Below are 16,984 nucleotides of genomic sequence, written 5' to 3'. Positions count from 1 at the left end.
TTTGCTCTAAAGCGGTATAGTCCTTTTTCAGCTTACCTGAAAGCTAAGTATCCAGGGAGCTACAAAATATATTATAATAATGTGCTGCATAGACAACACTAACTGGAGAAGACAAATATAGGACATCTTTGCTAATTCTTGCGTTTTGTGTTTTGGAAGCCAACTTTTCAATTTAAAGAAAATTGTTTTAACAATAGTTTAATGTAGTGTGGTAGTTTCACCATTTTTCTCTAAAGACAGTGCTACATTCGGTAATACTGGGAATAAACAAATATGGAAATTGCTAGAGGACCTAATTTTCTATCGCTGACACTTGGATTTAAATATGAACACGTGATGGGGTGGTTTGGATTATGATCCAGAAAGTTTGCACATCTCTAAATCAAATTACAGAAGGATTAGCTCAATAAAATAGTTTCATCTTAGTCAAACAAGGCACATGGTCTCATCAGTATTTAGTAACTGATTTTACCCACCTGACTTAGAATAAACGTGTGTGTGTCACACGCTGTCTTTTTCTTACAAAGAAGCCTTAAATATTTGTTAGGTAGAGAAGTTAATTAATTTAAATTGCATAATCTTAGCTTATTAATTTCATGACTCTTTTAGAGATGGTGAGGGATTTATTATTCTGCAGTGCTATAAGGTAAAAAGCACAGCCCTTCGTGCCCCGTCAAGCCCCACGTGTAGTTTGTTCAGTCGGTGTTGCTGACTCTGTTCACCAGCATCCGAGTGAGCCTAGGCCAGTAGACGAGAGCCAGCTGGCTGAAAATCAATCAGGATGAGACTGGGACAGTGATGATGGGTTACCAGAGCAAAGATTAAAGATGCTTCTCCTGCTGTGGGAGTACGCGTTTTTTAGGTCAGCAGTCCTGAAGAATCACAACATCCTCTCCTCCGGGCAATGATCATATCATATATCCATAACCATCAGAGCTGCTGCTTACCTCTTCCTAAAAATAAGGCTTGCTTTCAGCTGCAAGTCCTCTACTCGGGGTTCCTCTCACTATTGTGCCTCACTTAGGTCCCAGCAAGGGACTTAAGGCAGCTTAAAGCCCTCTGAAAACTGGAACAGGTAGAGAAGGCTGCAGCCCCTCGCTGAGCAGAGCATCCCTCCGAGAGCACACACCACCGATGCTGAAGGCTTTCCTTCGGCTCCTCGCCTGCCTCCAGTGCGACTTGACAGCCGTCTGGGCTGGACCACAGTACTCCAGGTTTCAGACTGTTTGCCCAGCGTTAAAGCACAATGAAACCCTTAAAGTTATGGGTTATAAGGGAGCTAAGGTTACCGCTTATGTTTGAGAGACAGAATATTTAAAAGTTTGCACTTTACCAAACCATGATCTAGGCATTTCTTCCCTTTTCTCGCCCTCAGGCTCTGTCTCCCTCCCACCCTGGCAGCCCCTGAAGAAGGTGCCGGTCGGCATTGCTACAGCCATCACCCTCTGGGTGTCTGGATGAGGCCGACAGCCCATCCGCCTTATGGCCCCATTTGCAGGTGACAACCTAAGCAGGACCTGGACATAGGTGCAGAGAGAGGACATGGAGATGTTCATGTTTGGAGACAGATATCTGGCTAGAATAGAATAGTTCAGTTGGAAGGGTCCTGCAATGTTATATTTTAACCAATTTTTCCCCAGTGTTAAATAACTTTAAACCAGACCAAAACTCAAGCATCAGTCTGGAAGAAATAAGAGTTTATTAGTCTTTAATTCATAGTTTATTCACTTCACCTGCATTGCAGTTAGAAACCCGGGCCAGGCAGCAATGTCCCGCTCCACCCACATAACACATTTCAGTGAAGATGGCTCTTGCTAGAAGTTAACTCAATGTGTTTTGTTGCAGATAATAAGAGTTTAACCATAGGAGTGTTGATAACCGTTCTGTGCCTTATCTTTGCTGGATCAATCATGTATCTGAAAAGGAAGACTTTCATGAGATGGTTGTTTACAAGTAAAAAGACAACAATAGAGAAACTAAGGTATGATCATTTTCACTAATTATACTCTAATAGATATTAGTAGAAAGTAGCTGTAAACATGGCAGCTCTCATCTTGACATTCATCACAGAACGGTGTGAGTATGTTAGAAAGAGCCAACCTTAACGAAAATATTCACCGGGTATTAACCGCGGTGTTTTTCCTGGTTTAGTTTAACTTTATCGATTGTCAGTAAATAATGTAGGTTTTTGGTTTAACTATATACCTCTTTTCTTCCTGGTAAAAAATTAAGAAGTGAAGGAAGTATTACCTTTATTTTCATTTGCTTGAAATAGTTTCATTACATTGCATGGCTTTTTATCTAAACTCAGTCGAGGGAGCTGCAACTTTCATATTTGAGGTCATTACTGTTTAAATGCTAGATTCATTAGAATAGTCTCTTGGGTGTTACAAAGCTGCATTTCCACAGATTGCAGAAGCTAATTTAACAGACTATTGGTTTCCAAAAAATCAATATTTTTATTCTTGCAGGAACACTAGACAATTTTTACTTTCCTTGTTTACTATAAAAAGTCAGAAAGTCCTTGCAAAATCTCATTCTGAAAAGAGGCTACTGTTTAAAAAAAATGTTATAAAATAGAATGTTGTGTTCAATAAATATATGTTTGTATTGCAGGTCTGTGACTCCAGCAAGACCTTCAAGTTCATCTGAGCCTAATCATGTTCATACCACATCTCTCAGTAAAAATCTCATCACGAAGCCACAAAATACAAACATACAAAAAGTGAGTCCCTAAATAGTTAAAAAAAAAAAAGGAAGAAAAAAGCATAGTATATATTTTGGATCTCATTTAAGTAATTTATTATAACGCAATTATTACATGATCTTAATATCATGTCGAACTAACAATATGTAAAATGGGAGAAGATGTAGGCTTCAAAATACGTTTATGGCTTCCAAGTTTTAGACAGGTGGAGCTGTCAAGTGCAGAAAAGAAAGAGTTTCGTCTCCAGGATAGAGCCAGCCAGCCTACACCAGAACACTGCAGCTAAACGGTGAAGGATTAGCACTTGAGAAGGACTCTGGAAGCTGTTAGTTGCTTCTCTGGTTGCAGAGGTGTTGAAGGTCAATGAAAGCTGAGTAGAAGAGAAAAGCAAGCGAAAAACATAGATTTTAAAGTAGTAATGCTTATGTCAACTCTGGATGTTTATAACTTTTTTGTTGGGGTTGTTTTTATAGAGAGATGGTCCAAGACGACCGCTGCCGTATCAGATCATTGACATTAGTAACCCCGTGAAGACACACGATTTGCCACAATTAAAAACACCGCAGCGGGTCCTTCCGCCCCTTCCCCAGCTGCCATGTCATCACGCTGTGCCTGAACGACCCTTGCCAGCCAACCCTTCGCTGAGGTTCGCCCAGGTAACCGCTGGTTTTCTTTTAGCTTCGGTTTAATATTTAGTGTGTGAGTATCTGCGTGTGGTGAATAGGAATGAAGTGTTTTCTCATCTTTCGTACCGGCCTTTTTCCACAGTATTTCCTTTATACTTTGTACAAGTTTAGAAATGTGTGTAGATAATTTCACAAAGATATCTTCAGTTCCCATTTTGCTCATGGAGGTTATATTGTTTTATGCCAACTCAGGCTGTGATCCTAAAATTTAGGATCCTGAACTCTCTGTTCACCGCTCAAAAGACACAACAGAATAAACAAGCTCCATATTACAGGCAAACACAGGCTCATCTTGCCAGCGGCCCAACCAGAGGGGAAACTGTACCGTTTGTTAGCAACTGCCAAACACAGTGATACAGTTTAGGCAGTCAGGCCGCAGATGTCTTGAGCAAGAGCAAAAGGTATATCAGCTTGATGTGCTTCTGTTCTGCCGAGGGGTGTATGAATTGCTTTTTTTTTTCTGAAAAGCAGACTTGTAATTACCCACACTATTTCATGTAGACGTGCCTCTCATTGCAATGTTTGAATTTTTTTTTTTGTAATAAGATGCATCCCAAGGCGATGTTCAGGGTGGATGAAGTTGTCTGTGCAGTTGTCTGTATTAAATTGACCCTTTTCTTGTCACTGGCCTCTCTCTTTTGGTTGCATTTGTAGCGTGACTGTGTCTAAGCAAAGGAATCGGGCGCCCAGCTATTTCTGTTTTGTAGACCTGGTGCTATTCTGGATACAGTACCAGATTAAAATGAAGCGAATGTTATCACCAAGCTATCATCTTAAATGAGTATCCCACCGATTTGCACATACTGCAAATCCGTACTCAGATAGCTGTGTCTTGAGTGACTGTCCCTATCCGTAACCTCGCTAGGATGTCCGAGGACAGAGCGCCTTCTTCATGCAGCAACCTTGTGAGCTGCAGTGAGACGCTTTCCCGATGATTTAGGGGAGGATATGGCTGTGAGGAACAGTTGCTGCAGTGCAGTGCTTTGAAAAGTGGTTGTAAAGCGAACACAGGAACCAAAAGGGATGAGACAGTGCTGAGCTGCCGTGGCGGCGTGCTTACGTATTGTGGCAGCAGAAAAACTGTATCTAGTTTTAATTTTGTCTAAGTCTGAACATCGAATCACTCAGGTTAGACCAACTTTTATAAGTTTATTAATTGCTTTCAAAGTATTTAAGCTTTTCTTTTCTTCCATTTTCCATCTTGCTAGCCATTTATTTTCCATCTCAGGGGGATGGGAAATACCGATTATTTCTAAAATCAATTTTATAGGAAATCTGAAGTATTATTTGTTTGTGTTTCTTTTGTCTTTAGCTCCAAGGTTTTGTTGTTTATTTTCTTGTATTCCTTAAAAAGTTCTGCATATTTCACAGTGGTCAAAGTTAAGATTTTAAGTACAAGTGCTCTTCTGTTTCAATCAAATAGTTCCTTTAAAAAAAAAAAAAAAAAAAGAAGAAATTTCTTCTTTTTCTTCTTATATCTAGCAACTTACAAGCTTACACTGTCTCCCGCTAGCAGAAGACAGATGGAGAAAAGGCTTTCCAAGAAAAAGCAGTCATTTCTCATTCTGATGGTGCATCTGTATTGCCCCAGCCTGTCATCGCACATCAAAGCCGCCCAATGCACCACTACAATTCATGTTCCTAAGTGCCCTCCCCTTCAAATCCCACATAAAGTGCAAGGTAGAATACCAGATCTCTAATACTATCATTACCAAAGATGACAGATCTGAAACTGCCAAAAAGCTTTTCAGTTTGGCAGCTCAAATTAATTGTGACGGTTACTCCATCAAGCAAAACATCGCTGTTTTCAATTTTCAGTTGCTGCATGAAACAGAAGTAGGACAAACAGGGGATCAACTCAAGGCAACCTAGTGAATAAGCAAGAGTGGCTTCTTTCAAAATTATGTCCATAACCTCAATTCAAGGTTGTCAGAAATAACCACTTTTTATATCCTAGGGACACAGAAAACACTGTATGGGAAGAAAACCTTTTCTTCTGAAGTTAACAATTTTACTCCCTCAACGCTTGGAAGAAGTAAATTAACTTGAGAATAGTTTTGGTCTAGTTTATATAGATACTACTTAATGTATTGCTTCAGCACTCTCTTGGAACTGCATCCATCAGGTCATCAAGAGGAAGCATTTTAAAAATCCTTGCTACATTCATAATCTCATCCAGATGCGCCGTACTGCAGTATAGTGCTGAAGAAGAGTATCTGACACATTCACTGTTTCTATGGCTTCGCAGCTGCCTCCTTCTGCTTCTCCCTTCTGAGAGGTATATGTAAGCACGAGCTACTTTCCTGCTGCTCTGGGCTTACAGCAGCCGATAGCTAAGGCACAACATACTAAGTAGACTCTAAGACAACTCTTTTCCCCTCTAGTGGCTGTTGAGACAGCCACTAGATTATTATTTTGCTATAAAATTTCCTTTCAGATGCAAGCAAAATGGTAAAAAAACCCACAACAACAAAACCCAAACAAAAAAAAACACCTTAGCAAATGAACTGCTGCCAAGTTTAATATTTAACAGTCTTTTAACTGATAAACAGCTTTTTCTTCTTTCAGATGCTTTTGCAAGGCAAACATACTTTATTTATGGGCCAGATTCACAGTCAATATAAATCAGCACAGCACCATCGAAATCACGGGAATGGTGCAGGTTTATACTAACCCTGGCTTCAGTCCGTGCATTCCGATTTGAGCTCTTCCACTTGGTCTTGTTACTGTTAGCATTCATTTGCTGCCTCAGATACTCATCATCTTATTACCAAAATATATCTCATATTTTACAGGTCATCCTTACTACAGGAAATATAGCTTTGTGTTTTTGCTTTTCCCCTAGTAAAATTGAGCTGGGCTCACCTTCTGCTCGTTCTGCCACAGTTATTCCTGTGGATACCTCTCCTATGACACCTTAGACTGGCTTTAGACACAGAGGGCTAACACAAATTAAGTTCCCATCTAAATAGATTGAGGAAGACACCCCTTCTCACCCAGTGCATTTCAGGCAAGAACCTTCTTCCAGTTGCTTATTTAAAAATCAGTGAAAAAAATTAAAGCTTCATGCACCTGATGTCTTTGTAGCTGCTCAATATGAGAATTATGTTTTTCTTCCTAGCAGAGCTGTAAAAAGAGATCATCACAATATTTAAAACAATACTTCCCCAAATATAGAGACAGTATGCATTAAGTTGTTGATATAAAACTGGACAAATACATGCATCCATAAACTCTTTGTATTGAAGAGCTGAAGCTCTGTAGGGGAAAAAAATAGGCTGGGAGAAAGGAGAGAGAGATGAAGCAGGGAAGCACAGCCATGGTGGTACTGTGAGCTGCGCTACGGACTTGCCAGGACATCAAAGGCTACAGCGAGTTTCCACACATCTTAACATACAAAGCTGTATCAATTTGGATTCTCCTGTGGCACACAAAGAATATAGAAGACCATCCTATAATCAGTTTGGGGCAGGGGATTTATTGCTTAAAATATTTTTTCCTCTGCTCCTAAGGATGTATGTTTTCCTGGTGGCATTTTCTGGTGCTGGCATCTCCTGTCTATGAAGTGCTCCTCCATTTTGCTTCATCTCAGCCATTACACATTCCCCATCTCCATTTTTATCTGAATTCCCTCCCCTTTTTTTTTTCTTTTCTTTCTTTTACCCCTTCTTACTAGCTTGCCACATTAGACTTTCTGTCAAGCCACTTTGCTGCTTCCTCCTTAAGGATATTAACTCAAGGATGACATTTTTACAAGCTCGGGGAAAAGAAAAAAAGAAGTGAGGTGTTGGGCTTGTGTACGCATCAGAGATATTTATAGTATGATTGCTGTTTTGACATACTTCATCACGTGGATGTTTCTTCTGGAATAAGGGGGCCTAAAGAATTAGTTTAGCTTAGGCATCAAAGATTATCTTAACGCTTAGCTGTGAGAAGATGCTCACTCCAGAGCTGAAGAACTGTTCTAGACCAGCACATATGGATTAGCCATTTCAGCCAGCTTCCCCGGCAAAAAGAGTGGGAAAAAAGGCAACCGGTAGGGTCCCATTAGTACCTAGCGGCTCCGAGCTTCTCAGAAAGTCAATCTTTCCCTACTGTCGGGTGTTGCAGGTGGTGATTAGACATAGGACATAGCTAATGAACACAACCAAATAAACAAGGGCAGTTCTCTCTTTTTGTTCATTCATCCTTACCAGATCTTAAGCTCTTCAGACCTTTGTTTCTCTAGACTGTTGAACCTGGATTGGTTCCTCTTCCCAACTGGTACCTAACCATTCTGCCAATTGAAGATTAAATACAAATCATGCAATAACAATTGGGGACTGATCAAGCAACAGCTGAATACTCATGTGATCAGACTTACTTATTCATGTGATTAATCATTTAAAAGTACTTGTGGGAAAAGGCCACTTCTATGAAGGCAGTCAAGGGAATAAAGGCTTTCTGGTGTTCGAAGACGCATTTCTCGTTTGCTGTCTTTATAATGCTGTTGTTTGTGCGTTGGTTACAACTCTTTTTTTTAAATGCTGTCACAGTCGAGGTGATGATGCATATACTCTCCCATGTAATATATATGATGACTTTTAACAAAATTATTACAGAAGCAACTTAAATTTATATTTTACTGTAGCAATAATTCAGTTATTTAAAAAGTATCAGTTTCTGCTGTGATCTAACTTGTTCCCAACTGGTATATTTAACTTCAAAACACACACATTGAGATTTCATTGTGTAAGAAATGTAGTGCACAAAGTAAACTTCAGCTAAGAAATTCTGACGGTAAGATTTCTTCTCTTAATAGTTTTAAGGTTCTAGTTCTGTATCATGGGAAATGATCATGTTTTGAAGAACTTCCTTTGCTAGTGTTTAATTAAACGCTGTGACTTTCAACAGGATAGCCCTATGAGGTAAAGCTACATCAAGTATTTACAAGCATGCTGTTTATTTCATCATTTTCCAGGCCTGATTATTTCAAGAATATTTGCAATTATTTTTACCCCCAAAGACAGAGCTCACAGACAAACTTCTTACAGCAAGATATGTTTATCTTGGTTGAGTGGAAGTTCTTGTGGAAGACAGTCAAGACTAATTTTTATACTGAATATGAGATTTGGCTATAACAATAAGTTAAAATAAGAAATTTTTTCATGTTGCTATTTCTGATTCACTCAAGAACTAGTACGTGTTATACCAAGAGTGAAAAAGAAGAGGGACATTATGAAGTCCCTCTTTTTAATAAGACATTATTAAAGAGAAGAGAGACAGCTTTAAAATGTAGTTTGTGGTAAATTTGAAATGACTATATATGAGGTTTACTTAAGCTCCCATATTTTCTTCCTTATCAAAATGCCTACTGACAGAAAACCTGCATTTTCTTCTTGAAAGAGCAAACGTTCGCCATGAAAAGTAAGAAAACAAAGGGATGCTCAAAACGAATAATGAAAAGTTGTACTTTATTCATGAGCAATTCATGCCTCTGATTGCTTGTTTTGATTACATCTTTCAGGGGATCTTTAACCAGATTACACTTGTAAGCTCTTCTTGTTTCTTTTTGGTCAACTTTACTAATGATAGTTATGGCAAACTAATAATAAAGAATAAAATTAGTTAGAAAAAGCATGACTATGCCATTCAAATAGTAGAAGGATCTGAAGAGAGGTTTTGGATATATTGGAGAGTTTTTGTGCGCCCTGAGCAAGTCACTTAATCCATCCCAGTTCTTCATAATGAAGACCACAAATAGACACATTACCATGTTTGCAGTGTTTCAAGGACCACACAGAAGAGACATTAGCTCATGCCTGACAGCAGATGACTTCTGTTCTTTATTAATGAATCATTTAATTCCACAGAATGAAAGCACAGCAGCATCTCTAAAAAAAATTCCACAGATGCTACCAATTCAAACTGGACTTGAGCAGTTTGTTTTTGTGGTCATCTGAATTTGCATTTTAAAGTCATTTCTAGTATTTCCATCTTTCTGTATAATTACTTTTAAAATGTTATGTATTCAATCTATGTTGTTTTCGTTTTCCACCAATTAATCATTAACTCCAGTATAGATGCACTCAGTATTTCTAGAGTAAAGAATCAGAAGAAACCAAATCATTAAAATATAGTATTAAACCTTTGTTTTAAAACATAAGTGCCTGTTTATTAATAAGTTATGGCTTACTCATTTAAATATATGGGGTCACAACTACTCCAAACTTATCTTCAATTTATCTCAGTTGTTCCTATATTAAGTAAGTTATGTCAATTCCAAAGACTAATATGACCTTATGTTTTACAATAGGAAAACCCCAAACCCAACCCTCCTCGCAAGCCTCTACCAGCAGACCCTCTGAACAAAGCGCGCTGTAACAGTGCATGCACAGCAGTGCCTGGACACGCAAAAGCTCTGCCTCACGTTACTCCCGTAAGGTTGGTTCTCCTAATCAAAATGGTTTGATTTATAGCACTTCGTTCAATGACAGGTCTAAAATGTCTTGAGTAACTGTGCTCTGCTGTAACTATCGCTGGCAGCTACGCAACAACCATTTTCTATTTGCTTATATAAAAGCACGCAGCATCAGACTGATTCTCACTGGGAGTACATCAGCACAATTGCACTGACTTCCACAGAAGTATGAGAATTTATACTACATATGAAGGTTTGACTGTAAGCATCTGACCGTATATTTACAAAAACTGCCCAATAAATACAGTTCCTTGCAAACGAAAGGAGTTAATAAGCACCAATTTCAAGAGAAACAAAGCTCTTGCAGAAAAAAATTTCCTACTCAGACCACCTACAGAATTAGGCTGAGAACTGAATGCTGTTAAGATCAACCACCAATAAAAGCAATTTTCCATTCACACATTTCACAATGGAACATCAATTTATATCATCTGAAAATAATACCCAAAACATTCAGAAAGCATACAAATTGTACAAAAAAAAGGATGTTGAAAAAACATAATTTGGAAGTGAAATAACTATGCCCAATGGTAATGGGCGTAGTCAATGATATTTTCTTACCCAATATTCTTGAGTTTCCTACGAATAAAAAGTGAGCTCCAAGGAAGATAAAAGTAGTCTTTTCAGCTACAAGAATTCCACTAGTGAGGCACTTAACATTGCTCAGAAAAATTAAAAATAGAATCAAGTTAGTTTCCTAATATTTCTAGCAAAAAGACTGCAAGAGTGAACTTTGGTGAAGCTCCTGGCTGTCCATTCTAGTAAGATATTCTGAAAGTAATAATATTTCAAGCTGACTGCTACAACTTTTTGAAACCAGCTGCTACTCTACGGCATTAAGTAGCATTTTTGAACAGATGCAAAATTGGTGAGCACCCAAAGAAATAAAGAGTTTAAAGAACAACAATTGAGCTAGCAGCAATTAACACCTGAACCAAAAAAAAGGAGTCTGTTGGTACCACTTGCGCTTCTTGACGGGACTTGTGTGTATAGTAACGTCTGATCTCCTCCCAGTACGGGAGTCCTATGCTACGTGTCTGACGTTAGCTTCGATAACTCTCTCTAAGAGGTTTAACCATCCATCTTCATGCCACAAGCATGATGCTGGCAGTGAGAACTAACAAAAGTTTAAATAACAATTTGCTATTCTCTTTCTTTCCGACAGACCTGCTCCTAAGCATCCACCACAGGTATCCAGGTCCAGCAACACTGCTGATGTGAAATGACTAGAAAATCTGACACCTTTATTTTAAAAAGTGAAGACAGAAGTTTGCACTATCTTTAAACTCCAGCTGGAGTTCATTTTTATGACAATACTTAGAATTTTTAATGTTTAAAACAGCATTATTTTTAAGAATTCTGAGCTACTGCCTTTGGTGCTGTGCTGTGCTATGGTGCTCTGTATACTTGCTCAGGTACTTGTAAATTATTAATTTATGTTGAATATTTATTACAGTGCAGTGCACTGTAGTAGATATTTTTACCATAGCTGAGTTTTCCTAAAAAGGAAGCCTTTTTTGTAATATTTCATTGAACTTGAATAATTCTGCTCTATTGGTCCTATGTAGAGTGTTTAGTTTTGATCTATTCTTTAAGGAGTGCTGATACTCATGGATAAATCAAATGTATAAACAACTCAATCTCAATGGTTCATAAGAAACTTTTGAATAATATGTCAGGGTAAAAAAAATCTCTTCTGGAACATGGTGAAATGCCCGATATCTGCACATAGATGTGTAACACATGTATTTAACCAAAGTATCACTCAGTGTTAGCAGTTGTACTGTAAGTTCAGTTTTCATATTACTGTTTGAAATCGTCGAGAAATCTGTGCTGAAAGAGGATGTATTCACTCTGGACAAGTTCTCTTACTGAAGAAGTACTGTATATCATAAAACTGTATTTTTTTTAACCTCATTTTCCTCAGACACAATATGGTTAGTACATATTAATGCAGATATCAGGCCTTCCAGTGTCATTACCTTTTTGATGCTTTGGTAGTTAAATTCAACTATACTGTGTAAGGTAGTACCATCTCACTATGTTGCATAGCCGTCCTGGTTAGACTGACAACACATTACACGCAGGGGGTGGGGGGAAGCCCAGCATTACAAAGAATTACATTTTAAGAATCAAGTATTATACTTATTTCTTTTGCCTCATCGCTCTGCTTATCAACTGTATTTTGCATATTTACTACTGTTTTGTATTTAACGTCTAGAATATTGTTCTGGGTTTCTTAATTTTCAAATCAAAATGCATATTTTAATACATAGACTTTGGTTATACTAAGACATGGAAAAAAAATTTAATGTCTTTGCTATGTGGTAGCATTACATCTCATCTCTTCTGTACCTTCTCAGTAGCACTGTTGAATACAGTTGTTTCACCTATGCTGTAATAAAACCAATTTTCAAATATCAGTTGAAATAGAGGGAGAAGGAACTATTACCTTATATAGGTTAGTTTCTTCATTGCTTGTAGTTTTTGTTTCTTTAAGCAAAAATAAAAGCATTGATAGAAACTTGGATCTCAATTCAGTAACTGTAATTGTATTTAATTTTCCCAGTTATTCCTCATTGTAGCAATATAGCACTCATGTTTATGGATAAACTAAATAAACCATAGTTTAGTTTGTTGCTGAATAGCAAAATAAAACACAAGTAAATGCTTCACAAAAGCATTTCAATTCCTAAAGCAACCCTGATAGCAACAACAGTGCCTTATGAATGGAGAATCACTACAAGAGTATCCTAGGCTTGGCAATGCAGTCGAAACCAAAATAATGCTTTTTACGTAATTAGATATTTTGTGTTTAAAACACTAACTTCTTCCTCTCAACAGTAGCTTTATCTCTAAAATGGGGGGGTGAAGGGGGCATCTCAATTTGAAGTAGAGACATGATCTCAGTTTGCTTGTTTGAATACTTGTCATTTTTAGAATGACAAGTCATCATGCTGTATCAAAATGTTTCTGATAACCACTGAAAATCATAAGATGAAACTTAGTAGTGAAAGAAGAAGGTGAAATTAAATGGCTAAAAAGTTTGTAATACCTCTTTGCATCAGCAGTTCTAACATCTGAATTTAATGGCACCAGCTCAGGTAAGACTTAGCACGTGTACAAACTTAAAGCTTTAAATTAAACTTCAGGTTTAAAATAAACGTGACCCAGCTATGCAGTCTTACAAGTATAGAAACAGAAATATCCATACAGGGCACCCAATCCTATCCCTGTGATTGCAAGCAGCCATCTCACCGACACTGAGTCCAGAACAGTCCGCAGACCTGTGGACCCGAGCACAGCAAAGCTAAAACGCTTCTCGGGTGATGCTGAGAACCTGTTGGACATACAGGTGAGTGCCTCTTCCCTTCTTCCCCACCACACACACGCTTTTTCATGTATGGAGGAAGACAGCAGAAGAATGATGATAAGGACACTGGGTAGGTGTCCCCAGTCCCAGCACAGTAGAGGTTTTAGATTAAAATACCTGGATGGTCTTGCCCACTGGCTTGTACCCCTCAGAGAGCCCCATACCTGTCAGTGTATTCCTGAGCTGAAGAACAGCACAAGCATCAACATATGCTGCCTGGTATCACATATGCTGTTGCTAGAGGAAGAAAGTCCAGCCATCCATCGTGGATGAGGTGTGAGAGGACATCCCTGGCTTCTGCAGCTGAGCAGCAGGAGCCCAGCGGCAATAGGGCATCGTTAATGTAATACCTTTTACTGGCTTTAACAATTCAACAAGAGAGACAGAGCGCCCGCACAATCTGGGAAAAAATATATTTGTGTACAAGCTGTGAACTAACTACTAAAAACTGATCACTAAGCAGAAAAATTTATTAACACATTTCTAAAACAAGCAGCTGAAGCATGTGTGTCCAGTGACAAGGAACATAGTTTCACACTTGAGTGCATGATTATATGTACATACTATCTAATGAAGTTACTATCTTGTGTTAGACACAGCTAAAGGTAGAGGTTTCTAGCCTTTTGGAAAAAAATCATAATTCCCTGTCTGAAACAAGGGCAAACAAACCCGAACATCCTGTAAAAATGACTACCATTACTTGAAACCAACACAAGGTATTTACTAGCATACTACAAGCTGATTTTTTTTCATAGCAAAACCCATGAGTAGGTGCAATGTATACAACAGTCATATAATCTGGAATCTTTCCAATTAGCAGATATGCAAATAGATTTAACATATTGAGATGCAAAATACTACAGGCAGAAAAGGATCTGTAGCTTTTAGAGGGGGAAGAAAGCCAAACCCAAGCTTTCAAATACTTCTTTTGTTCTGGTGCAATTTTTTTCCCCAGGATGTGAGTAGTAGCTGGCTGTGTGATGTTTTCATACCAAATTAGTGTCTTTATGATTAGACATGCAGATGTCATGTAAAAATTCCATTGTGAAAACCAGCTGAATGGTTTCACATTCTTAAGGACGGTGTAAGCAAACAAATTACCATGGGATACACCAGGGTGTGAAATTCAACATTTGCTACTCTGTGGTAGCTGCTCAGTGTACGGACCTCTAGTACCTGGTTGTAAAGAAGCGCTGTCAGCACAGGCTTTAAGTCATGTCACAATATATTCATCTATCTTTATGCTCAGCAAACTAACTTTTAAATCACCTTTAAGAATTAAGAAACATCATCCTTTAAATCTTCAGGTTTTTATAGTGTTCAATTTATCTTTGTGGGAGAGATCTGAACAGACCATGCTGATACCTACTTTTCCATTCTGTCGTCTTCTTCCACACACATATTTCAGCCTCCTGCCCACCCAACACGAGACACTGATCGAGGCAAGTCCCCTTTCCAGAGGCAAGGCAAGAACACAGTGTGCTCTCCCTAAAGCACTGCATGACAATGCTGCTATTATGCTAATCGATAGAACAGTAAGTACAAAACACCATCAAAGAAAATGAATAAATATGCAGTAAACAAAAAGAAAATTGCATATTTACCCTCTTTCTCCCCATCAAATCTCTCAGCTTCAGTATTCCTAGATTTTTTTAAGAGCTATCAATTATCAGAGTAGCAAAATTTTTTTTAATTTCATGGAGTATTTTTAGAGCCTTTTCAAAAGCTCAGAAAAGAAACAGATACATAGCTTTTTTCTTAGTTTCAATTCTTTTTTTTTTTGATCATTTGAGTATACAATACTAATTCTTCCAATCAAATAACAGTATTTTTTAATTTAACTATAAATTACCATGTAGGAGTAAAGAAATTCATTCTTTATCTTACAAGCATTCTCCAAAATACAATTTTCTAAACTCAGTAATGCTAAAACTTATCCTGCACACAGACCATCTTTCCAGATAACTATACCACACGTTACCAAAAATTAAAAATGCCCCATACATTACAGGCAGCTGCCCTTTTCATATAATACTTTTAAGAGAGATGCATTAGAAATCTAGAGCGTACTGAGATAAAGTTTTGAACTCTTGGAATTCAGTTAACGCAGACGTTGAATACCCAACATCACCATCATGACAAAGATTTGTTTCTTTTCCATTACCCTCTTTTTTTTTTTTTTTTTTTCTTTTTTTTGAAGCAATATGCAGGTATTGTGTGTATGTACAAACGAACAATAAATTTTTAACACTTTACTACATGTCTAATCTTTACATATCTAAATTTATATCCTTTAATGTACTTATGAATACAAAACTTCCTGGTGCATAGCATGAGCACAAGAATAATTTTACATATTTTTAAATATAACATTACAAAGTGTTTCCTGTGATTGTAAATAATCAAACTAAGAGAAGGAACAGAAACATTTTAAAAGCACTTTAAGACAGGCTATCTAAAAATACAAAGCATATTTTTCATTTGAAAAGGTCCTATTGTTAAAAAAAAGATTTAGGAGTGGTGCGTAATTAACGGTTTAATAGGTCACTACAGACTGTGGTATGAATGCAGATAAACCAGCATACCATTTTTATGAACCATTCATTTACAATCCTTCAGTTAAACTTCAGTTTGCTAAACTTTTCGCAATCTATGCTATACAGCGTTTTTTTACCAATGCAGCAGGTTTTAGCTTACATGTGCATTTCTAGTAGAACCTTCCACTTGAAGGTGTTTCAAGCAAACACAAATGGTAACTCGACAGCTGAACTATCGGCTCTTTCTTAAGTACTATCTCTCAATAAATACATTCTTAATTATATTTGGTGTTTTGCCTATGTAATTACCCAAATGGTTAAGAAAATGCCCGAGTTTCCTCAACATAAAATAAAACGTGCTATGAGAAAAGGGCATCTTTCTGCATGTAAGTTCTCACTGCTTCAAGTATACATATCAAATTAAAAAAAAATACTATGCAATAGACTGCCGCCTTCTTGTACGTACCTTTCATTGGCATGTCACTAATGTTTATATGTGCAGATATTCCCAGGACTATTTTCCTTCTGTTAAACAGAATTGAAAAAGGAGGGGATTTGCTAAATAGAAGAACATCAGTTAAACCAAGAAAAGCATCCCATTGAGAAAAAAAGCCATTACCTGCATCGGCTATCCTGCAAACTGAAACCACAGAAAGAGCTGAGCCCAGAAAGAGCATGTACAGAGACACAGAACATGAAGTGTCTACCATTAAACAGAAAGTCTCACACAGCAGCTTTTGTTCAAGTGATTACAGAGCAGAAATTTAGTCTGCAGATGTAGCTTACCTGCTTCTCCACGAGCCAGAATCAGCTTTGGGCAAGTACGCTAGACAGGTCACTTTTCAAGATTTTAAGTATATGGCATTGAATGGCCTCGCATTAGCTGTGTTTCAGCTGTGTGTGAGCATGCCAGCAATTTTAAAAAGCTTCCAGCTCTGTGCCCTGTAGGTTTTGGCAAATTTGCAAGAGTAGGGGAATCATTATTCACAGACACTTTTCATTGTAGAAAATGTAAGCAATGTGTACATACTACTACTTTTATTTTACACTATTTCTGTATGAATGACCCTGTGGGGAAAAAATAAATACCTGATTATGCTATATATTAGATAAGGCTTTATTTGGAGGAAAGGACTGTATTTTTTTTAAAAAAAGCAACTTTAATGTTGCATTTTTCAACGCTTGACTTGGCAGTCTTGATGTTTTTTGGTAGAAAGACAT

The 16,984-nt window shown here is 37.7% G+C and overlaps 1 protein-coding gene across 1 annotated transcript in view; it reads left to right on the top strand.

The window, feature by feature from the left end:
- ADAM12 (ADAM metallopeptidase domain 12) overlaps window positions 1-12,382 on the top strand; it is a 187,584-nt gene extending 175,202 nt beyond the window's left edge. Inside the window, exons 19-23 of the mRNA XM_075155286.1 lie at window positions 1,846-1,981; window positions 2,617-2,725; window positions 3,181-3,363; window positions 9,689-9,816; window positions 11,019-12,382. Of these exons, the coding sequence (XP_075011387.1) occupies window positions 1,846-1,981; window positions 2,617-2,725; window positions 3,181-3,363; window positions 9,689-9,816; window positions 11,019-11,079 (617 nt within the window). The 3' untranslated portion in view covers window positions 11,080-12,382. The remainder of the gene's footprint in view (window positions 1-1,845; window positions 1,982-2,616; window positions 2,726-3,180; window positions 3,364-9,688; window positions 9,817-11,018) is intronic.
- Window positions 12,383-16,984: the final 4,602 nt, after the last annotated feature.

This window comes from Calonectris borealis, chromosome 7, assembly GCF_964195595.1.
Source record: "Calonectris borealis chromosome 7, bCalBor7.hap1.2, whole genome shotgun sequence".
NCBI classification, from domain to species: Eukaryota; Metazoa; Chordata; class Aves; order Procellariiformes; family Procellariidae; genus Calonectris; species Calonectris borealis.
Note: the sequence above shows the minus strand (reverse complement) of the source record. Positions and strands in the feature narration are given on the sequence as shown.